This window comes from Tachyglossus aculeatus, chromosome 19, assembly GCF_015852505.1.
Source record: "Tachyglossus aculeatus isolate mTacAcu1 chromosome 19, mTacAcu1.pri, whole genome shotgun sequence".
Lineage (NCBI taxonomy): Eukaryota > Metazoa > Chordata > Mammalia > Monotremata > Tachyglossidae > Tachyglossus > Tachyglossus aculeatus.
In genome coordinates this window covers 3198572-3216883 of record NC_052084.1, presented here as the reverse complement: position 1 = coordinate 3216883, position 18312 = coordinate 3198572, and the positions used below count along the sequence as shown (strand labels likewise).

At 44.5% G+C, this 18312-nt stretch overlaps 1 protein-coding gene and 1 non-coding gene across 7 annotated transcripts in view; one reads left to right on the top strand and one right to left on the bottom strand.

Annotated features, from left to right (window-relative positions):
• RGS7 (regulator of G protein signaling 7) overlaps window positions 1-18312 on the top strand; it is a 143751-nt gene that overhangs the window by 71153 nt on the left and 54286 nt on the right. For all 6 annotated transcript variants that reach the window (XM_038760827.1, XM_038760826.1, XM_038760823.1 and 3 more), the window contains one exon: window positions 1579-1629. In XM_038760827.1, coding sequence (XP_038616755.1) covers window positions 1579-1629 — 51 coding nt within the window. The remainder of the gene's footprint in view (window positions 1-1578; window positions 1630-18312) is intronic.
• Window positions 13963-14100, bottom strand: LOC119941095. The gene has a single exon (XR_005455126.1). It is a non-coding gene; the product is annotated as a small nucleolar RNA SNORA7 (small nucleolar RNA).

Genomic DNA, 18312 nt, shown 5'->3' with positions numbered 1-18312 from the left:
TTAAGACTGTGAGCCCTATGTGGGACAGGGACTGTGTCTAACGCAATTATCTTGTATCTGCCCTAGCACTTAGTACAGTGTCTGGTGCATAGAAAGCACTTAACAAATACCACCATCATTATTGCTATTATTATGATTACTACTATTAGGTCGGGGACCCAAATTTCCGACATCCTGGTTTACTCCCCAACTCATTGCTTAGCTGGTGTGAGAAATTGCTTTCCATTTCCAAAGTTGGTGAGGCCCAGAACCTGTTTTGATAAAGGGGATCTGCGCTCATTGCAAAACAATCAATCATGGTATTTATTGAGCACCTACTATGTGCAGAGCACCATAGTAAGCACTCAGGAGAGTACAATACAACAGAGCGAGGAGACACGTTCCCCGTGCAAAGGACGGAAATCACTGCTTGAGTATCTGAGAGGCAAAATCTCAAACATCGGAAGCGTTTTTGTCAAAAAACAGGATGTGCAGATGTCATGCTGGGTAATTGAAGGCGAAATTGGGTCAAACATTATTTTCATAATTGTGCTGCTGTGGGGAGTGATTTAATTCCTTCCTACAGAGTTTTTTTTTTTTTTTAGCCGGCTGCCTTCGAAGCATCTTTTTGGGTTCCGAGCAACATACAGATGCTGTCAGTGCGAGGGAGGAGAATTGTATGGGTAGAAAGACACCACCAGGCCCTGGACGATGCTCTGAATAGTCATTAGGGCTACTGAGAGTTTTCCTGCTACTGAGGGTTTTCCCCCTTTCAAGTGGTGTTGAATGACAGAATCAATCAATCGATCAATGGTATTTGTTGAGTGCTTACTTTGTACAGAGCGTTGTTCTAAGTGCTTATTTCCTGAGCATTTACTTTGTACAGAGCTTCATTCTAAGTGCTCCTTTATTGAGTGCTGTGTGCAGAACACTCTGCTGAGTGCTCGGGAGTTGGTAGACTTAATCCCTGACCTCAAGTCGCTTACAGTCTCCAGCGGGAAAATACCCAGAAATACCCCAAATGTCCAGGAACGAAAGGAGACCATTTCTTCGATTATTTGAAATTGGTCATTCCACATTCTCACTCATTTTCCCCGTTATCTTTGAGAAGTAGGTTGAGGGAGGCCCTTTCATCTCTTTGTTGTGGTATTCCAGCTTCCAATTGATCAATCAGTCAATGGTATATATTGAACACTTACTCTCTGCAGAGCGCTGTACTAAACATTTGGGAGCATACAATGCAATAATCCATCCACAAGCAATGACAATTATTGAGAGCTTACTGTATACAGAGCACTGTACTAAATGCTTGGGACCCCTGCCCTTGAGGAGATTATCATCTAATGCTAACCTCTAATTCCAGCCTCTCCCTGCTTCCATTGTTCCCGCTTGGATCATCTTCCTGAGGTAATTCTTGGTCCACATTTCTCCTGTCCTCAAAATCCTCCCCAAGCTCCTGCTTTCGTTTCGCATCCAGGAAGAGAGTAATAAATCCTATTACTCGTCTACCACTAAGGACTGAGAATGGGCGTAATTAAGTCAGTAATCGTCAGAGAAGGCAGATCCCTAATATTCATCTTCATTTTTGTTTTATCCTAGGCTCAGACATTGTTCAGTGGCTAACGAAGAACTTAACTATAGAAGATCCTGGTAAGTCAATACTTTTTTCTCCTTCTTCCTGGAAGCGCTTCAAGATTGGGTTTCCGAGGAACCACCATCTGTTCCAAATGAAAGACACAAAGCAGGGAGATGGGAGCTATGTGCATATCTGTACTTTCTTTGGCCAGGGCTCTTCATGGAGGAAGGAGAGGGAAAGGAGATGAGAAACGTCAGCAAAGCTCATAAAAATGATAACAATAATTGTCGAATAATAATAATAATTAGGGGAAGCAGCGTGGCTTAGTGGAAAGAGCATGGGCTTAGGAGACAGAGGTCATGGGTTCTAATCCCCGCTCCACCATTTGTCAGCTGTGTGACTTTGGGCAAGTCACTCAGCTTCTCTGGGCCTCAGTTACCTCATCTGTAAAATGGGGATGAAGACTGTGAGCCCCATGTGGGACAACCTGATTACCTTATATCTACCCCAGCACTTAGAACAGTGCTTGGAACATAGTAAGCACTTAACAAATACCATCATTATTAATAATGATATTCTTATTATGGTATTTGTTAAGTACGTATTAGACTGTAAGTGCCTTGTGGGCGGGGGACATTACCAACTCTGTTGTATTGTACTACCCCATACACTTAAGACAATTCTCTGCATACAGTAAGTGCTCAAAAACTGTGATGGATTGATGTGTCAAGGACTGTTCTAAGAGCTGGGGTAGATGCAAGTTTATCAGGTTGATTATAGGCTCTGTCCCACATGGGGTTCACAGTCTAAGTAGGAAGGAGAACAGGGATTGAATCCCATTTTACAGATGAGGAAACAGAGGCCCGGGGAAGTGAAGTGACTTGCCCAAGGTCACACATCAAGCAATTGGTAGAGTCAGGATTAGAACCCAGGTTCTCTGACTCTACAATTTAAGAGTTTAAAGTGAGGAGAAGGGATTGGACAGAGACACATCAGGAGTGATGAACGGTCCTTTTCCACGAGGCTGTGTTGCTTCTCTGCTCCATGCTGAATCGCAAGGACTTTCCAAGGGCCCTTAGTGGATCGTGGAGACCAGCATTTATTTTGCCCAGATGATGTGGGTGACTAAACTTTGAGTTCTTTGTCCCCGAGGACTTTAAACTTTGGTGTAGGTCAGCGATTAGCAGAGCTAGGACTTTGTGGTGTGTTTGACCTGAGAGATTAAACTGTTCCTAAGTCATCATGCAGTTCACATCAAAGAACAGAGCAGCCGAGGCAATGCAGAGAAATACAGGGAATACAGGGTAAGCAGCGTGGCCTAGTGGATAGGGCCCAGGAGTCAGAAGGACCTGAGTTCTAATCCCAGTTCCACCACTTGTCTGCTGTGTGACCTTGGGCAAGTCACTTCACTTCCTTTGTGCCTCTGTCACCTGATCCGGAAAATGGGGATTAACTTTGTGAGCTCCATGTGGGACATGGACTGTGCCTAATCTGTTTAGGTTGTATCTACCCCAAATGCCTAGTAAAGCACCTGGCCCATAATAAGCGCTTAACAAACATATATATATATATATATATATATATATATATATATATATATATATATATATATATATATGCATATATATACATATGTATATGTATATGTTTGCTAAGCGCTTATTATATATTTTTTTAATATATAGAGAGAGAGAAAAAAAAAAGATCCTGACCTTGTGAATTGTACACAGTTCACCTGACAAAGCTTTAGTTTTTATTTTCAGGTGCAGTAACCCACGATCGTGGTATTTTATTTACTATGTACTATGAACCCAGGTAGATCCTTGAGGGCAGGGACTGCATCTACCAACTCTATTTAACCGTACTTTCCCAGATTCTTAGTACAGTGCTCTACACACTGTGAGGGCTCAAGAAGTGCCACTGATTGATTGGTTGATAAAAGATAATAATAATAATAATAATAATGGTATTTGTTTAGGGTTTACTATGTGCCAAGCACTGTTCTAAGCAGTGAGCTGGATACAAGGGGATCAGGTTGTCCCACGTGGGGCTCACAGTCTTCATCCCCATTTTACAGATGAGGTAAAATGATGAAGCAGAGAAGTTAAGTGACTTTCCCAAAGTCACACAGCTGACAAATAGCAGAGGCTGGACTAGAACCCATGACCTCTGAGTCCCAAGCCCGTACTCTTTCCACTGAGCCACGATCATGTCAGGTACAGGGCCAGATCCCACATGGAGCCAACAGTCCAAGAAGTAGGAAAAGCTGAATTATCAACTGTATTGTCAGTTACTCAGCCAATCAATAGTATTTGCTCAGTGCCTACTGTGTGCAGAACATGATATTCATTTATTCATTCATTCAATCATATTTATTGAGTGCTTACCATGTGCAAAGCACTGTACTAAGCGCTTGGGAGAGAAGCAGCATGCCTTCGTGGAAAGAGCCTAGGCTTGGGAGTCAGAGGATGTGGGTTCTAATCCCGGCTCTGCCCCTTCTCTGCTGTGTGACCTTGGGCAAGTCACTTCACTTCTCTGGGCCTCAGTTACCTCATCTGGAAAATGGAGATTTAAGACTGTGAGCCCCAGGTGGGACAATCTGATTAGTTGTATCTACCCCAGCGCTTGGCATATAGTAAGTGCTTAACAAATACCATTATTATTATTATTATAATAAGCAGACACAGTCCCTGCCCATAATGAGTCTAAGAGGGGGACTAAGCAAGCAGGGGAAGATTCCTGACTTTATGATGCCTACAGCCGAGAAGAGCGCTAAAATAAATGGCACATAAGAGCAAGTAACATCTGTCTCCTCCTTTGTACTGTTAGGTCGCTGTGGACGGGGAGCGTTCCATCTACTCTGTGGTATGGCACTCTCCCAGGTGCTTAGTACAGTGCTCTCCACACAGTATGCACTCAGTAAATATTAATGAAAAGAGTTTAAAGATATCTACTTTAAGGCTTAGATTAATCTGCAGGACCTGGCTATCATTAATCAATAGCTAGTATGTATTGAATGCCTCCTGAGTGCTATACTGAGCACTTGGGAGCGTTTGGTGGATGTGATGGACTTGGGAGAGTATAATGAAGGCAAAAGAAACAGAGCCCCAGCCCTGCAACACTCCCAAAACCAACGAGGGAGGAAGGCCATTCAAACTGTTTACCTACAGTAGGAGTAGGAGGAGATACAACTGCAAATGTATGAGAAAAAGTGAATAAATAAATGGAGTGAATAAATCAGAAGTGCGAAGAGTGGCACTTTGCCTTAGCACGTCTGAAAATTGAGGCAGAAGCTGTAAATTACAAATGCAACAGCATAAGATGAACTTTATGTATATTTATGCACCACACTCTGCATACATAAAGACAAATATATATATATATAACTACACACATGCACTGAGAAAGATAGTAGAAACAGAAATAGGGGCAGAGGAAGAGAGGGAAACAGGAAGAAAGATAGACAGGGAGAGGAATTGAGAGAAATAGGGAGAGAGAGGGAGATGGAGAGAATTGGCAGAGCAAAAGAGAGGGAAATAGAGAAATAGAGGGAGAAGAAAAGGAGAGAAAATGAAAGAAATAGTGAGCGAAGGAAACAAAAAAAGACAGGGAGAGAAGGAGATGGGAAGAAATAGAAAGTACAAAAATGGAGAGAAATACAGAGTGATAGACAGCAACAGAGGGGGGAAATAGAGAAATTGAGGGAGGAAGAGGAAACAGAGAAAGGGAGAGAAATAGAGAAGAAAAATGGAGAGAAAGAGAGAGTGAGAGAAGGAGATGGAGAGAAACAGAAATGGTGAGAGGATGGTGGAAACATAGAAATGGAGAGAGGGAGAGGGAGGGAAATGGAAAGAGAGGGTGACAGGGAGAAAGGGAGTATATGCATGCATGAAAACCTGCTGCTTGTACTGTAATAATAATAATAATGGCATTTATTAAGCACTTACTATGTGCAAAGCACTGTTCTCCCAAGTGCTTAGTAGGGTGCTCCACACAAAGTAAGTGCTCAAGAAGTACCACTGATTGATTGACGGACTAGAGCTAGCTAGAGAGAGTAGTTTTTTGGGGCCCAAGAATGATGCTGCCTCCATCTGTAGCCAGAGGCTACGTCTGCCTCCTGGCACTGAGGGCTGAGCTGAGACATTTTATTAATGATGTGTATATATCTATAATTCTATTTATTTTGATGGTATTGACGCCTGTCTACTTGTTTTGTTTTGTTGTCTGTCTCCCCCTTCTAGATTGTGAGCCCGTTGTTAGGTAGGGATTGTCTCAATCTGTTGCCGAATTGTACTTTCCAAGTGCTTAGTACAGTGGTCTGCACACAGTAAGCACTCAATAAATACGATTGAATAAATGAATGAAGACCATTGTCCATAAGGAAGGTTCCTTGACCAGGGGACTGTCAAACATAACAGTCCACATTTGGGCTTTTTCACTTTCATCAGACTTTGGTTTAAAATTGTAGGGAGGGGGAAGACACATCCTAGTACCCTCAGGACAGGAATTTTAGCTGTGAGAGTATGGGCAGGGAACGCACCTGCTAATTCTGTGGTACTTGTGCTGTCCCAAGTGCTTAGTACAGTGCTCTGCACATAGTAAGCGCTCAACAAATACCATTGATTGAGTGACAAGAGGTTGTGGGGATCGATCAACATCATCGTCATAATTTTTACCATCATCCATGTCATTTATTTTGTGTTTACTGTGTGCAGAGCACCGTACTAAACGTTTGGAAGAGTACAACAGAGTTTCCTGCCCACAAAAAACTTACAGTCTGAGGGGGAGACAGACATTAATATCCATGAATAATTTATAGATATGCCCATATGTGCTATGGGGCTACGGGTGGGAGGATATCAAACGCCCAAAAGTCACAGATTCAAATGCGTAGATGACGTAGAGAGTGTAGAAGTTGTCATGTTTGTGATCATCTTGCATCCTTCCTCAGGGTTTAGAACAGTGCTGGACAGGTAGTAAGTGCTTAACAACTACAATGATAATAATAATAATACTACTAATAATAATGACATCACATAGCAGTTTAAGATGATGGTGAGGAAAAGGGGTGTTTTTCGAAACAGAGAGGGATTTGGGTCAGAGGAGCAGATAGAAGTTTTAGGTTTCGAAGGCAGCCAGGAGACTACATCTTAAGAAATGGCCAAGACAGATGAGAGGCAGGTTGATAATAATAATAATAATAATATTGGTATTTTGTTAAGCACTTACTACATGCCAAGCACTGTTCTAAGTGCTGCGGTGGATATAAGGTAATCAGGTTGTCCCACGTGAGGCTCAAGAGTCTTAATCCCCATTTTACAGATGAGGTAACTGAGGCACAGAGAAGTTAAGTGATTTGCCCAAAGTCACACAACTGATATGCGGCAGAGCCGGTATTAGAACCCACAACCTCTGACTCCCAAGCCCAGGCTCTTGCCACTAAGCCACGACAACATTGGGGTGGGAGGAAAATGGGGAGGCGAGGGGAGACAGATGGTTTTGATCTGGTCGAAGAAGTATTTGAGATTTTGTTTTAGCTCTGGCAAACTTCCTCTGCAGTACCAAGGACCCATAGAGAGTCAGGAATTTCATATAATGAAAATAACAATAATAATAGTGGTATTTGTCAAGCACTTACTTTGCACTAAGCACTATATTAAGCTCTGGGGTAGATGTGAAATAGGCAGATTGGGCACAGTCTCCATCCCACATTTTTTTTATGGCATTTATTAAGCGCTTACTATGTGCAAAGCACTGTTCTAAGTGCTGGGAAGGTTACAAGGTGATCAGGTTGTCCCACGGTGGGCTCACAGTTTTAATCCCATTTTACAAATGAGGTAACTGAGGCCCAGAGAAGTGAAGTGACTTGTCCAGAGTCACACAGCAGACAAGTGGCAGAGCCGGGGTTTGAACCCATGACCTCTGACTCCATAGCCCAGGCTCTTTCCACTGGGCCACGCTGCTTCCCACATGGTGTTCACAGTTTAGAGGGTCAAATAGGGAGCTGGAAGAAAGGAAGCGGAGACAGTGGACTTGTACATCCTGTTTGAAGAGTTTGAACAGGAATGCACGGAGGAAGATGAGGCGATAGCTGAATGGTTCAGTGGGATCCAGATTTTTATTTTTTAGAAGGGCACGATAACATTTATCTAAACCAAAAGAGAACAGGTACTGAATCCCCATTTTACAGACGAGAAAACCAAGGCACTGAGAAACGAAGTGACATGGCCAGGGTCACCCAACAGGCAGGTGGCAGAGCCAGGATTAGAACCCAGGTCCTCTGATTCCCAGGCTCTTTCTGCTAGGCCACTCTGCTTTTTGCAGAGCTCAAATACTAATCCTACTTTATCTAAGAAGATTGAAATGCTTCCCTAAAACCCTGAAAGTACCATCACGTCACTCCTTGAAAAAGGAGGAAAAGTTCACCTACGTTAACGATCCCGAGAAAAATAGCAGCAGCTACCTTGCCAGATGGGGAAGTTTTATAGCCTCGGGACAAATAGTTAGACCTTTCTGAGTCGGATCTCGGCCGCTACCACTGAGAACCAAAGAGTTCCTGACTCGAGGATTTTTAGAGCTTAAGGGGATAAATGGGTTCAAAACAGGATTTGCTTTCAGTGGGTAAATTTAAGGCTTGCAGGCACTATCCAGAAATAGCCACCAGAGATGAAAGAGCTCCAAGCCTACTAAATTCGTTAAAAATAATCATTCCACATAATTCACAAGTAGGCGATAATTAGCCGTAATGGATCTGAAAGGGTGATTTGCAGTAGGAATGAACGCTTTGCTTGTTTAGCGTTTGAAATTAAGTTATAAATCCCTCTTGGAGAGGGAATGGAGAGAGCTACCAGCCAGCCCTGCTTAGTATGAGCCGGATGATTTTTCACCTTCCCCAGCGAGGGTATGATAATCTGCCGCTGGGCAGTCCGGCAGGGGGGCAGTTTGGGTAGGATGAAAACATGGCTTGGGCGACTCTGTCCATGTTTGCATTTACAACCCAGTTACACTCCTGTAGAAAACCGTGCTCCTGTGAACAAATCCCTAGTAAGGAGTAGTAATAGTAGAGGTCATTCCTTTTAATAATAACGATAATGATGACGTTTGTTCATCCATTTGTTCATTCAATCATATTTATTCTTATTCAATTGTATTTATTGAGCGTTTACTATGTGCAGAGCACTGTACTAAGTGCTTGGGAAGTACAAGTCGGCAACATATAGAGACGGTCCCTACCCAACAACGGGCTACACTTTCTATGTGCTAAGCACTGTTCTAAGCGCTGGGGGGGTACAAGGTGATCAAGTTGTCCCACGTGGGGCTCACAGTCTTAATTCCCATTTTACAGATGAGGTAACTGAGGTACAGAGAAGTTAAGTGACTTGCCCAAAGTCACACAGCAGACAAGTGGCGGAGGCAGGATTAGAACTCATGACCTCTGTCTCCCAAGCCCGGGCTCTTGCCACTGAGCCACGCTGCTTCTCTAGCAGCGTGCTTCTTCGCTGCTTCTTTTGACTGACATCCACCTCGGCCTGTCCATTTTCACTTCTGCTGTCCTACTATTTCGTGTGCCATCAGTCCTCCATAATAAGGGATTAGTAGAGTGTCATTGAATTTTGGGGTTATTTTTAACCTATCCTCTTTGAGCTCGTTTAATGACCTTCTAAATTAGGCTTTTTTTTTTCGGTCCAGCTACTGTGCCAGAGGAGTCAAAGATATTAATAATAATAATAATAATAATGACATTTGTTAAGCGCTTACTATGTGCCAGGCACTGTTCTAAGCATGGGGGTGGATACAAGCAAATCGGGTTGGACACAGTCCCTGTCCCACATGGGGCTCACACTCTCCATTTTCCAGATGAGGAAACTAAGGTGCAGAGAAGTGAAATGACTTGCCCAAGGTCACACAGCAGACACATGGAGGAGCCCGGATTGGAACCCATCTCCCAGGCCCATCTCTTTTTGCTACACCACGCTGCTTCTATATTACCATAGCGAGGGCTAGAATGGGACTCCCCTGTATCTTCGTCAGTGAGATGGATTGAGAGCTTCTGTTTTGTGCAGAGACTGGCAGAGGACTGCAGAAGTGAAAGACGTGAGAAGTGAGGAGCAGTGCAATCTAATGAAAAGAGCACGGGCCTGAGGGGCAGAGGATCTGGGTTCTAATCCCGGCTCTGCCACTTGTCTGCTGCAAGACCTTGGGGGGGGGGGGGGTCGCTTGACTGCTCTGTGTCTCGGTTACCTCATCCGTAAAATGGTGATTAAGAGGGTGAGCACTGTGTGGGATGTGGACTGTGTCCAACCCGATTAGCTTGCATCTACCCCAGCGCTTAGTACAGTGCCTGGCACAGAATAAGCACTTAAAAATTACCATCGAAAATGGGTGAGATTCCTGCCCTTTAGGGGCTCTAATCCTGGGTTCTAATCCTGACGCTGTTGCTTGGTGACTGTGTGACCTTGGGGAAGTCACATAACCTCTCTTTTAGACTGTGAGCCCACCGTTGGGTAGGGACTGTCTCTATATGTTGCCAACTTGTACTTCCCAAGCGCTTAGTACAGTGCTCTGCACACAGTAAGTGCTCAATAAATACGATTGATTGATTGATTGATTCTCTGTGTCTTTGTTTCCTCATCCGTCAAATGGGGATTAAATCCTGCTCCCTCTTACTTAGACTGTGAGCTCAATGTCCCCAGCCTGATTATCTTTGTATCTACTCCATCACAGGGCTTACAATCAAATGGACGGTCCCTGTCGGGGTATGTCTTCCTGCTACTTGTCAGTGTGATTGGTGGTATTCCAACTCAGATCGCACTGAGGAAATGCTCTAATTCACCATGACCCCTGTAGGGATTACTGCCGCTGTTGCTGTCAGGTTGGGAGAAAGAAACTCATCGGAGAATTGTGAATCCTCCCCTAAAAATGTCATTTCCCCTGCCGAGTCAGCTTCTCAGTTCTGCTCTAAATAATGATTAGTGCTTCTTTCAACCTGAAGTCGTTATTCATTTGTTTAGTCACTCTTGGTAATGATTACTCTAAACCCAAAGGCAGTTTGGGAAGCAGCTTGCAAAAAAAAAAATCCCTTGAGTGAATAAAACATACTTCTATAATAAAAACAAATAGCAACTTTTTAATATGGAATAATTCATAGCCCAGTCAAACTAGAACACTTAAAGCGAATGTGCATGAAATTACTATTTGTATTGTACTGTTTCTCTATTATCTTTCAGTAGTACTTCATGAATGCACAGAATCAGTCAATAAGTCACTTGGGAGAGTACACTAATAATGATAATAAGAATTGTGGTATTTGTTAAGTGCTTACTCCGTGCCAGGCACCCCGGCTCTGAAATTTCTCTCACATTCTCCATCAACCCTACCCTGATTCATGCCCCAAACACAAATCACATCAACCCACAAGCCAGCTCTCTAGCATTTACGTATTTCTTTAGGCCTTTCTCCACACTTGTGGTCGAATGTATGACTAGTTTATTTATTCTGATGTATTCTGGAATGCCCTTCCTTTTAATATCTGACAATGACTCTCTTCAAAGCCTTATTGAAGGCCCATCTCCTCCAAGAGGCCTTCCCCACCTAAACCCCCCTTTCTCTTCTCCCACTCCCTTCTGTGCCGCCTTGACTTACTCCCTGTATTTATCCCCCTTCCCAGTCCCACAGCACTTTCGTACCTATCGGTAGTTTATGTCTTTATATTAATGTCTGTCTCCCCTTCTAAGCTCTTTGCGGGCAGGGAATGTATCTCTTTACTGTCATATTATACTCTCCCAAGCACTTAGTACAGTGCTCTGCACACAGTAAGCACTCAATAAATTTGATTGCCTGACTGACTAGCCTAGTATTTATGGTTTTGGCCTTGAGACCATACCACCGTTTCATCTCTCCAGCCATCTGCTGGAAAATGCATACAAACGAGTGAGTGGAACTAAGGCCTTCAAGTGACTGCAAATTCAGTGTGTGAATTATTGGAGTCCAAGTAATATTCACCGGGTTACGCTTCTGAGTGTATATTCAATTTGCCCGCATTTCCTACCGTCTTGCCAACTCTTTAGCCTGGAAAATTTCATCATCAACCCCTAGTGGGACACTTCCTCTTCCTTCCTCTGCTCCCACCCATCTTTAAAATAATGTTTCTTAGTTTAATACCGTCCTGCACTCAGAGCAGTCCAAACGCTACAAGCATATCACCCCATTCATCTTCACGCCGGAGCAAGGCGGCGGCGAAGTGACCAGAATTACTGCCTCTGTTTCACAGAGAGAGTTCTTGGAGATCCTGTGAGGTGACATCCTAAGTGAAAAGCGTTGGGTATCATAGCCGTGTGCATGTGCATGTAAGAGGACCTCATGGGAGACTTTTCCTATCCATCGTGAATCTGTGCCGTGCCGGCTGATGTTTCAGCCCTGCCAACTAAACCACGACAGAAGCACTCCTCAAGGAAGCAGACCTCAGCACTCCCTTGCAACAGGCACGGATAAAATCAGAATGCCACTTGGCCTGTCATAACTGCCCCACTTAGTAATCACAATAATAATAATAATGACATTTATTAAGCATTTACTAGGTGCAAAGCACTGTTCTAAGCACTGGGGAGGTTACACGGTGATCAGATTGTCCCACGGGGACAGTCTTCATCCCCATTTGACAGATGAGGTAACTGAGGCACAGAGAAGTGAAGTGACTTGCCCAAAGTCACACAACTGACAGTTGGCGGAGCTGGGATTTGAACCCATGACCTCTGACTCCAAAGCCTGGGCTCTTTCCACTGAGCCATGCTAATTCTCTTTGCACACTTCTTTGCACAATTTGCGGGGCCCACAAATTAGGAATTCAATGGAGCAATAAAGAAATTGGGGGAAAAAAAGAGGAGGAGGAGAGGAAGGGAGGAAGAAGAGGAAGGCTTAAGGTCCCTTGAGATCATATTTCTTCACTTCTACTACACTCTCACAGGTCCTGCATGCAACAGGCCCTCGGAGAATTAACTCACCCCCTCCCCCAACTCTGTGTTCCGCCTCTCACCTTCTCCTCCTCTGTCCCAGTTCTTAGCAGTTTTGATGAAATAATTTCCATTCTTCCTCTCACTGCTTTTCAGGCTCTCACCAGTTTTCTTCTCCTACCCTGCCTCTCAGTCTTAAAATAATAATAATGATGGTATTTGTTGAATGCTTACCGTATGCCAAGCGCTGTTCTAAGCGCTGGGGGAGATACAAGGTTATCAGACTGTCCCAGGTGGGGTTCACAGTCTTAATCCCCATTTTACAGATGAGGTCACTGAGGCCCAGAGAAGTGAAGTGACTGGTCCTGGATCACACAGCGGACAAATGCAGCATGGCAAAGTGGACAGAGCACAGGCCTGAGACTCAGAAAGACCCGGGTTCTGATCCCAGTGCTGCCACGTGTCTGCTGTGTGACCTTGGGCAAGTCACTTCACTTCTCTGGGCCTCAGTCGCCTCATCTGTAAAATGGGGATTTGAGACTGTGAGCCCCACGTGGGACAGGGACTGTGTAGGTCGTGATCTGCTTGCATCCACCCCAGCGCTTAATATGGTGACTGGCACATAAGTAGGTGCTTCACAAATACCACAGTTATTAAGTGGAGGGGCTGAGATTAGAACCCAGGTCCTCTGACTCCCAGTCCCGGGCTCTATCCATTAGGCCACACCGCTTCCCTTAAATCTGCTCTCATTCTGGAGCTGCTGAGCAACCAGTGAGGCCTACCTCGTGCTATTTTTGTGAGACTCTCGTACACGGTGCCAAGCAGATTGAGCTTCGTATTATTTTCATCCGCGAATCCCGTAGGCAGCAGCTGTTCGAGCCGAACTAGGGCGGCGGTGGGCCGGAGTCCATCACCAATATTCCGTTCCTTCTGGTGCCTGCAAGGACGAACAGATGGCGAGATCTCCTGTCGACTTTTTCATCCACCTACTACTCCCAGAATTTTCACTGGGAGCTAGGTAGTTCGCTCCTTGAGGGCAGGAATTGGCCCTAATTTCCCAAACCTTACGCTCGTGTCTTTAAATTATATACCATAAATTATTTATATTAGTGTCCATCTCCCCCTCTAGACCGTAAGTTTATTGAGGGCAGGGAATATGTCTGCTAAGTCTGTTTTATTGAACTCTTCCAAGCACTCAGTATAGTGCTCTGAGCCTAGCAAGCACTAAATCGATCTTGCCTTATGCCGTTGAGTCGTTTCCGACCCTAGCGACACTACGGACATGTCTCTCTCAGAACGCCCCGCTCTCCATCTGCAATTGTTCTGGTAGTGGATCCACAGAGTTTTCTTGGCAATAATCTGGAAGTGGTTTACCACTGCCGCCTTCCACCCAGGAAACTCAAATCTTCGCCCTCGACTATCTCCCGTGCCTCTGCTGCCCAGCATGGGTGAGTTTTGACTTGTAGCAGATTGCCTTCCACACGCTAGCCACTGCCCAAGCTAGGAATGGAATGGGTAGGCCCCTGCTCGATTCTCCCTCCCATAGCCGAGACTGGTAGAGTACTGGAAACTCTCCATTTAAGACACTAAGAGGTGACTAAATCAATACCGTTGATTTATTGATTCAGTACAGTGCTCTGCTCATAACTAGTGCTCAATAAATACCATTAATTGATTTGTCGATTGATTGATTCGGGACAGTGCTCTGCCCACAGCTGAGAAACAGCGTGGCCTAGTGAAAAGAGCCCGGTCCAGAGGAATCAAAGGACCTGGGTTCTAATGTCGGCTTGCTGGGTGACCCTGGGCAAGTCATTTCACTTCTCTATGCCTCAGTGTCCTCAACTGTAAAATGGGGCTTAAATACCTGTTCTCCTTCCCTCTTGGACTGGGAGCCTCGTGTGGGACAGGATCTGTGTTCCATTTAGCTTTCTTGTATCTACTCCAGCGCTTAGCATTTAGTAGGCGCTTAATAAATGCCATTTAAAAAAAATTAAGTCATGTTCTCAGCGGGGATAATTAATACTTGCCTTTCTCGACCTCAGAGGATTGTTGCAGGAACCAAACAAAATGACTATCATAAGAGTTCTTTGAAAAAATAACAGAGCTATTTTAGTTCAGGGTATTATTAATGGAGAGCAATGAAAACATTTATTCCCTGTCTCCACTGTATACAATTTGGATTTTCTCTTCCCTTAGATCGTAAGCTTCTTGAGGACAAGATCATGTCTTTTAATTTTTTTTTTCCCCATGTGCATGGCCTACTGAAAAGAGCCAGGGGCTGCGAGTCAGGAAACTTGGGTTCTGATCCCAGCTCCACCACTCACTTGCTGTGTGACCTTGCATAACTCACATAAACTCTCCGAGCCTCATCTGTAAAATGTGATAAGATGCCTGCTTTTGCCAGTTCTTCAATTGTAAAAATAATAATTGTGGTATTTGTTGAGCGCTTATTATATGCCAGGCACTGTACTAAGCTCTGGGGTGGTTACAAGCCAACTGGGTTGGACACAGTCCCTGTCCCACGTGGGGTTCACAGTCTCAATCCCCATTTTACAGATGAGGTAACCGAGGCTCAGAGAAGTGTGGTGACTTACCTAAGGTCACACAGCAGACAAGAGTCAGGATTAGAATCTATGACCTTCTGACTCCCATCCCGTGCTCTATCCGCTAAGCCATGAACCCCATATGGCTCAAGAACTGTCACGTCTGATTATCTGCATCTCCCCAGTGCTTAGCACAAGTCTTTGGTACATAGGAGGTGTTTAGTAAATATCACAATTATTATTGTTAGTAATATAGTGCTCTGCAAACTAGGTAATTTCAAATACTGATGAGTGAGTAAGCAAACAATTGAATGAATGAATGAATTCAATCGTATTCCATTCAGTCTTATTTGTTGAGCGTTTACTATGTGCAGAGCACTCTACTAAATGCTTAGGAGAGTACAATACAATAATTAACAGACACTTTCTCTACCCACAACAGATTCACTGTCTTGAATCTGAGAGAAGCAGGGTGGCTCAGTGGAAAGAGCACGGGCTTTGGAGTCAGAGGTCATGGGTTTGAATCCCGGCTCTGCCACATATCTGCTGTGTGACCTTGGGCAAGTCACTTAACTTCTCTGAGCCTGTTACCTCATCTGAAAAATGGGGATGAAGACTGTGAGCCCCCCGTGGGACAACCTGATCCCCTTGTAACCTCCCCAGCACTTAGAACAGTGCTTTGCACATAGTAAGCGCTTAACAAATGCCATTATTATTATTATTATTATCATTATTGAATGAATAAATGAATAAGCTGAGCTGTCTAACCTAAAGTAGCTGGGTTAGAATTGAAAGTGGTGTGCTGGGGAAAGGAGAAAAAATTCATTTCCCCCAATCTCTGTGCCATTGGAGGGCAAATTTATGCCAGTATCGGAGAACTTTGCCTTTATAAGCATGAAACTATTTGGGCAATTTTCAGGCTGGATGGACATTAATGGCCCTTTTGGTATGGTTATAATTCTTTGTTCAGGTTGTCACTGTGTTCTATTATTGTTACTGTTACTGTTGTGGTATTTGTTAAATGCTTCTTACGTGCCAAGCATTATACTACGTGCGGGGTAAATTCAATCCGATAAAGAGCCCGTGCTGGGAACTTGACTATCAAAAAGGGTTCACCTTAATCACTGATCACAGGACGGCTGTTTGTTCAGAAAGGAGTTAGAGCTTTCTTCTGGAAAAGTTGGGAGATCAATGTCAGGACTGACTGGGGTTAACTGGACTGTAAACTAGACCATAAACTCGCTGCGGGCAGGGAATATATCTGTTAATTGTTCTAGTGTACTGCCCCAAGCACTTAGTACAGTGCTCTGCCCACAGTAAGTGCTCAGTAAATATGCTCGACTGACTAACAGCTTGTGTCCTTCTTCTCTCACTCCCTAACCTCCTGGCAAACAAGGCAGCTGAGGAAAGAATTCTGTTAGAGCTAAAGCCAGGGTACAAAATTTACCCGAACTTCCACCCTTCTCACTAACCTCACTCCTATTCACACATTCCCTTCTCTCTTTTAAAAAGCCCCACCTTCTTTTCATCCACCCCCCCAACACACACGCACACATTTTACACATCCACAGGGGTGACTACAGTCGGGTTGAAGTGAAGGGAGTTAAGGTGACATCCTTCTTGTTTCAGAAACAAAGAGGCGTTAATGTTCCGTTCTGGGTTCCTAGGCTGAACTTCACTTAGTTGCGTGGGTGAAGAGGCGCTTGAAAGGGAAGATTAATTAGGGAGATGTGTAATATTGCCCTGCCATCTGGTGTGCTATTGAAAGGTGGATAAACTTGGTGGAATATTGGACTCATTAAACTCTTGGCTTGGAAGGCCCAATCGATCAATCAGTGGTATTTACCGAGTGCTTACTACGTGCAGAGCACTGCGCTAAGAGCTTGGTAGAGTTTAGTACCACAGAGCTGGAAGACACATTGCCAATCCACAGTGATTTTACAATCTAAGCAGGGGAGATAGATGTTACTACAAATAAAATAATTTTAAGGTGAGGTGAATTATTTGGGGAAGGCTTCCTGGTGGAAATGGGGTTTGGGGAGGACTTTGGCTACGGCCCATAATTTGAACTTTGCCTCCACTCTACCCTATGACCTTGAACAAGTGACATCCTCTCTCTGTGCCTCCAATCCCCTACTAATAATTGCGGTATTTGTTGAGTCCTTACTATGTGCCAGGCACTGTACCAAGTGCTGGGGTGGATACAAGCAAATCGGCTCGGACGCAGTCCCTGTCCCACGTGGGCTCACAGTCTCAATCCCCATTTTACAGATGAGGTCACTAAGGCAGAGAGATGTAAAGTGACTTGCCCAAGATCACACAGCAGAGAAGTGGCGGAGTTGGGATTAGAACCCATACCTTCTGACGTCCAGGCCCAGGCTCTATCCACTATACCGTGTTGCTTCTCATACACCCTGAATAGGGATGTAGAAATCACAGAGACCTATATTAATAATTATATTACATTAATAATTGTGCTATTTGTTAAGTACTTGCTATGTGCCAGGCACTCTACTAAGTGCTGGGGTAGAAACAAGCTCATCACGTTAGACAGAGTCCCTGTCCCACATAGGGCTCACAGTCTTAATCCCCATTTTGCAGATGAGGGAACTGAGGGCCGGAGAAGTGACTTATCCAAGGTCACAAAGCAGAGTCCCAGGCCTGTGCTGTATCCACTCCACCCTGCAGGTTAATAATAATGGCATTTATTAAGTGCTTACTATGTGCAAAGCACTGTTCTAAGGTTCTCAGTTTGGTGAGAGGAATAAGCGATGAAAATGATCATAAAACCCGCCACCCAGCCCGTGCTGTCTGCTTGATTTCCCTGTGCCCCATTATTGAGGGGCCGGCCTCATCTGGTGCCCGGCAGGGAAATCAGTGACTCAGAACGTCACTGAGGGACAGAATCATCAACCGCCTCAGAGTGCCAAGTTAGCGACATTGATTCACCCCTCAATCCTTCTCCCGCTGTCATTTTACAGCCAAATGAAATACAAGAAGAGTGAGATGGAAGCAAATAGCTGCTGTCACATAGCTCCTCAGCAAGACCTCTTACCTTTCCTCCAAGGCCGGAGACAGAAAAGCAAGAACGGAGTTTCTCCAAATGCCAGGGAAGCCTTCTGGAGGCGCATTACCAGGGGCTTCAGGCAGAAGACGTGGGTTCTAATCCCAGCTCTGCCACACGCCTGCAGTGTGACCTTGGGCGAGTCACTTTGCTTCTCTGCGCCTCAGTTTTCTCATCTGTAAAATGGGGATTCAGTACTTT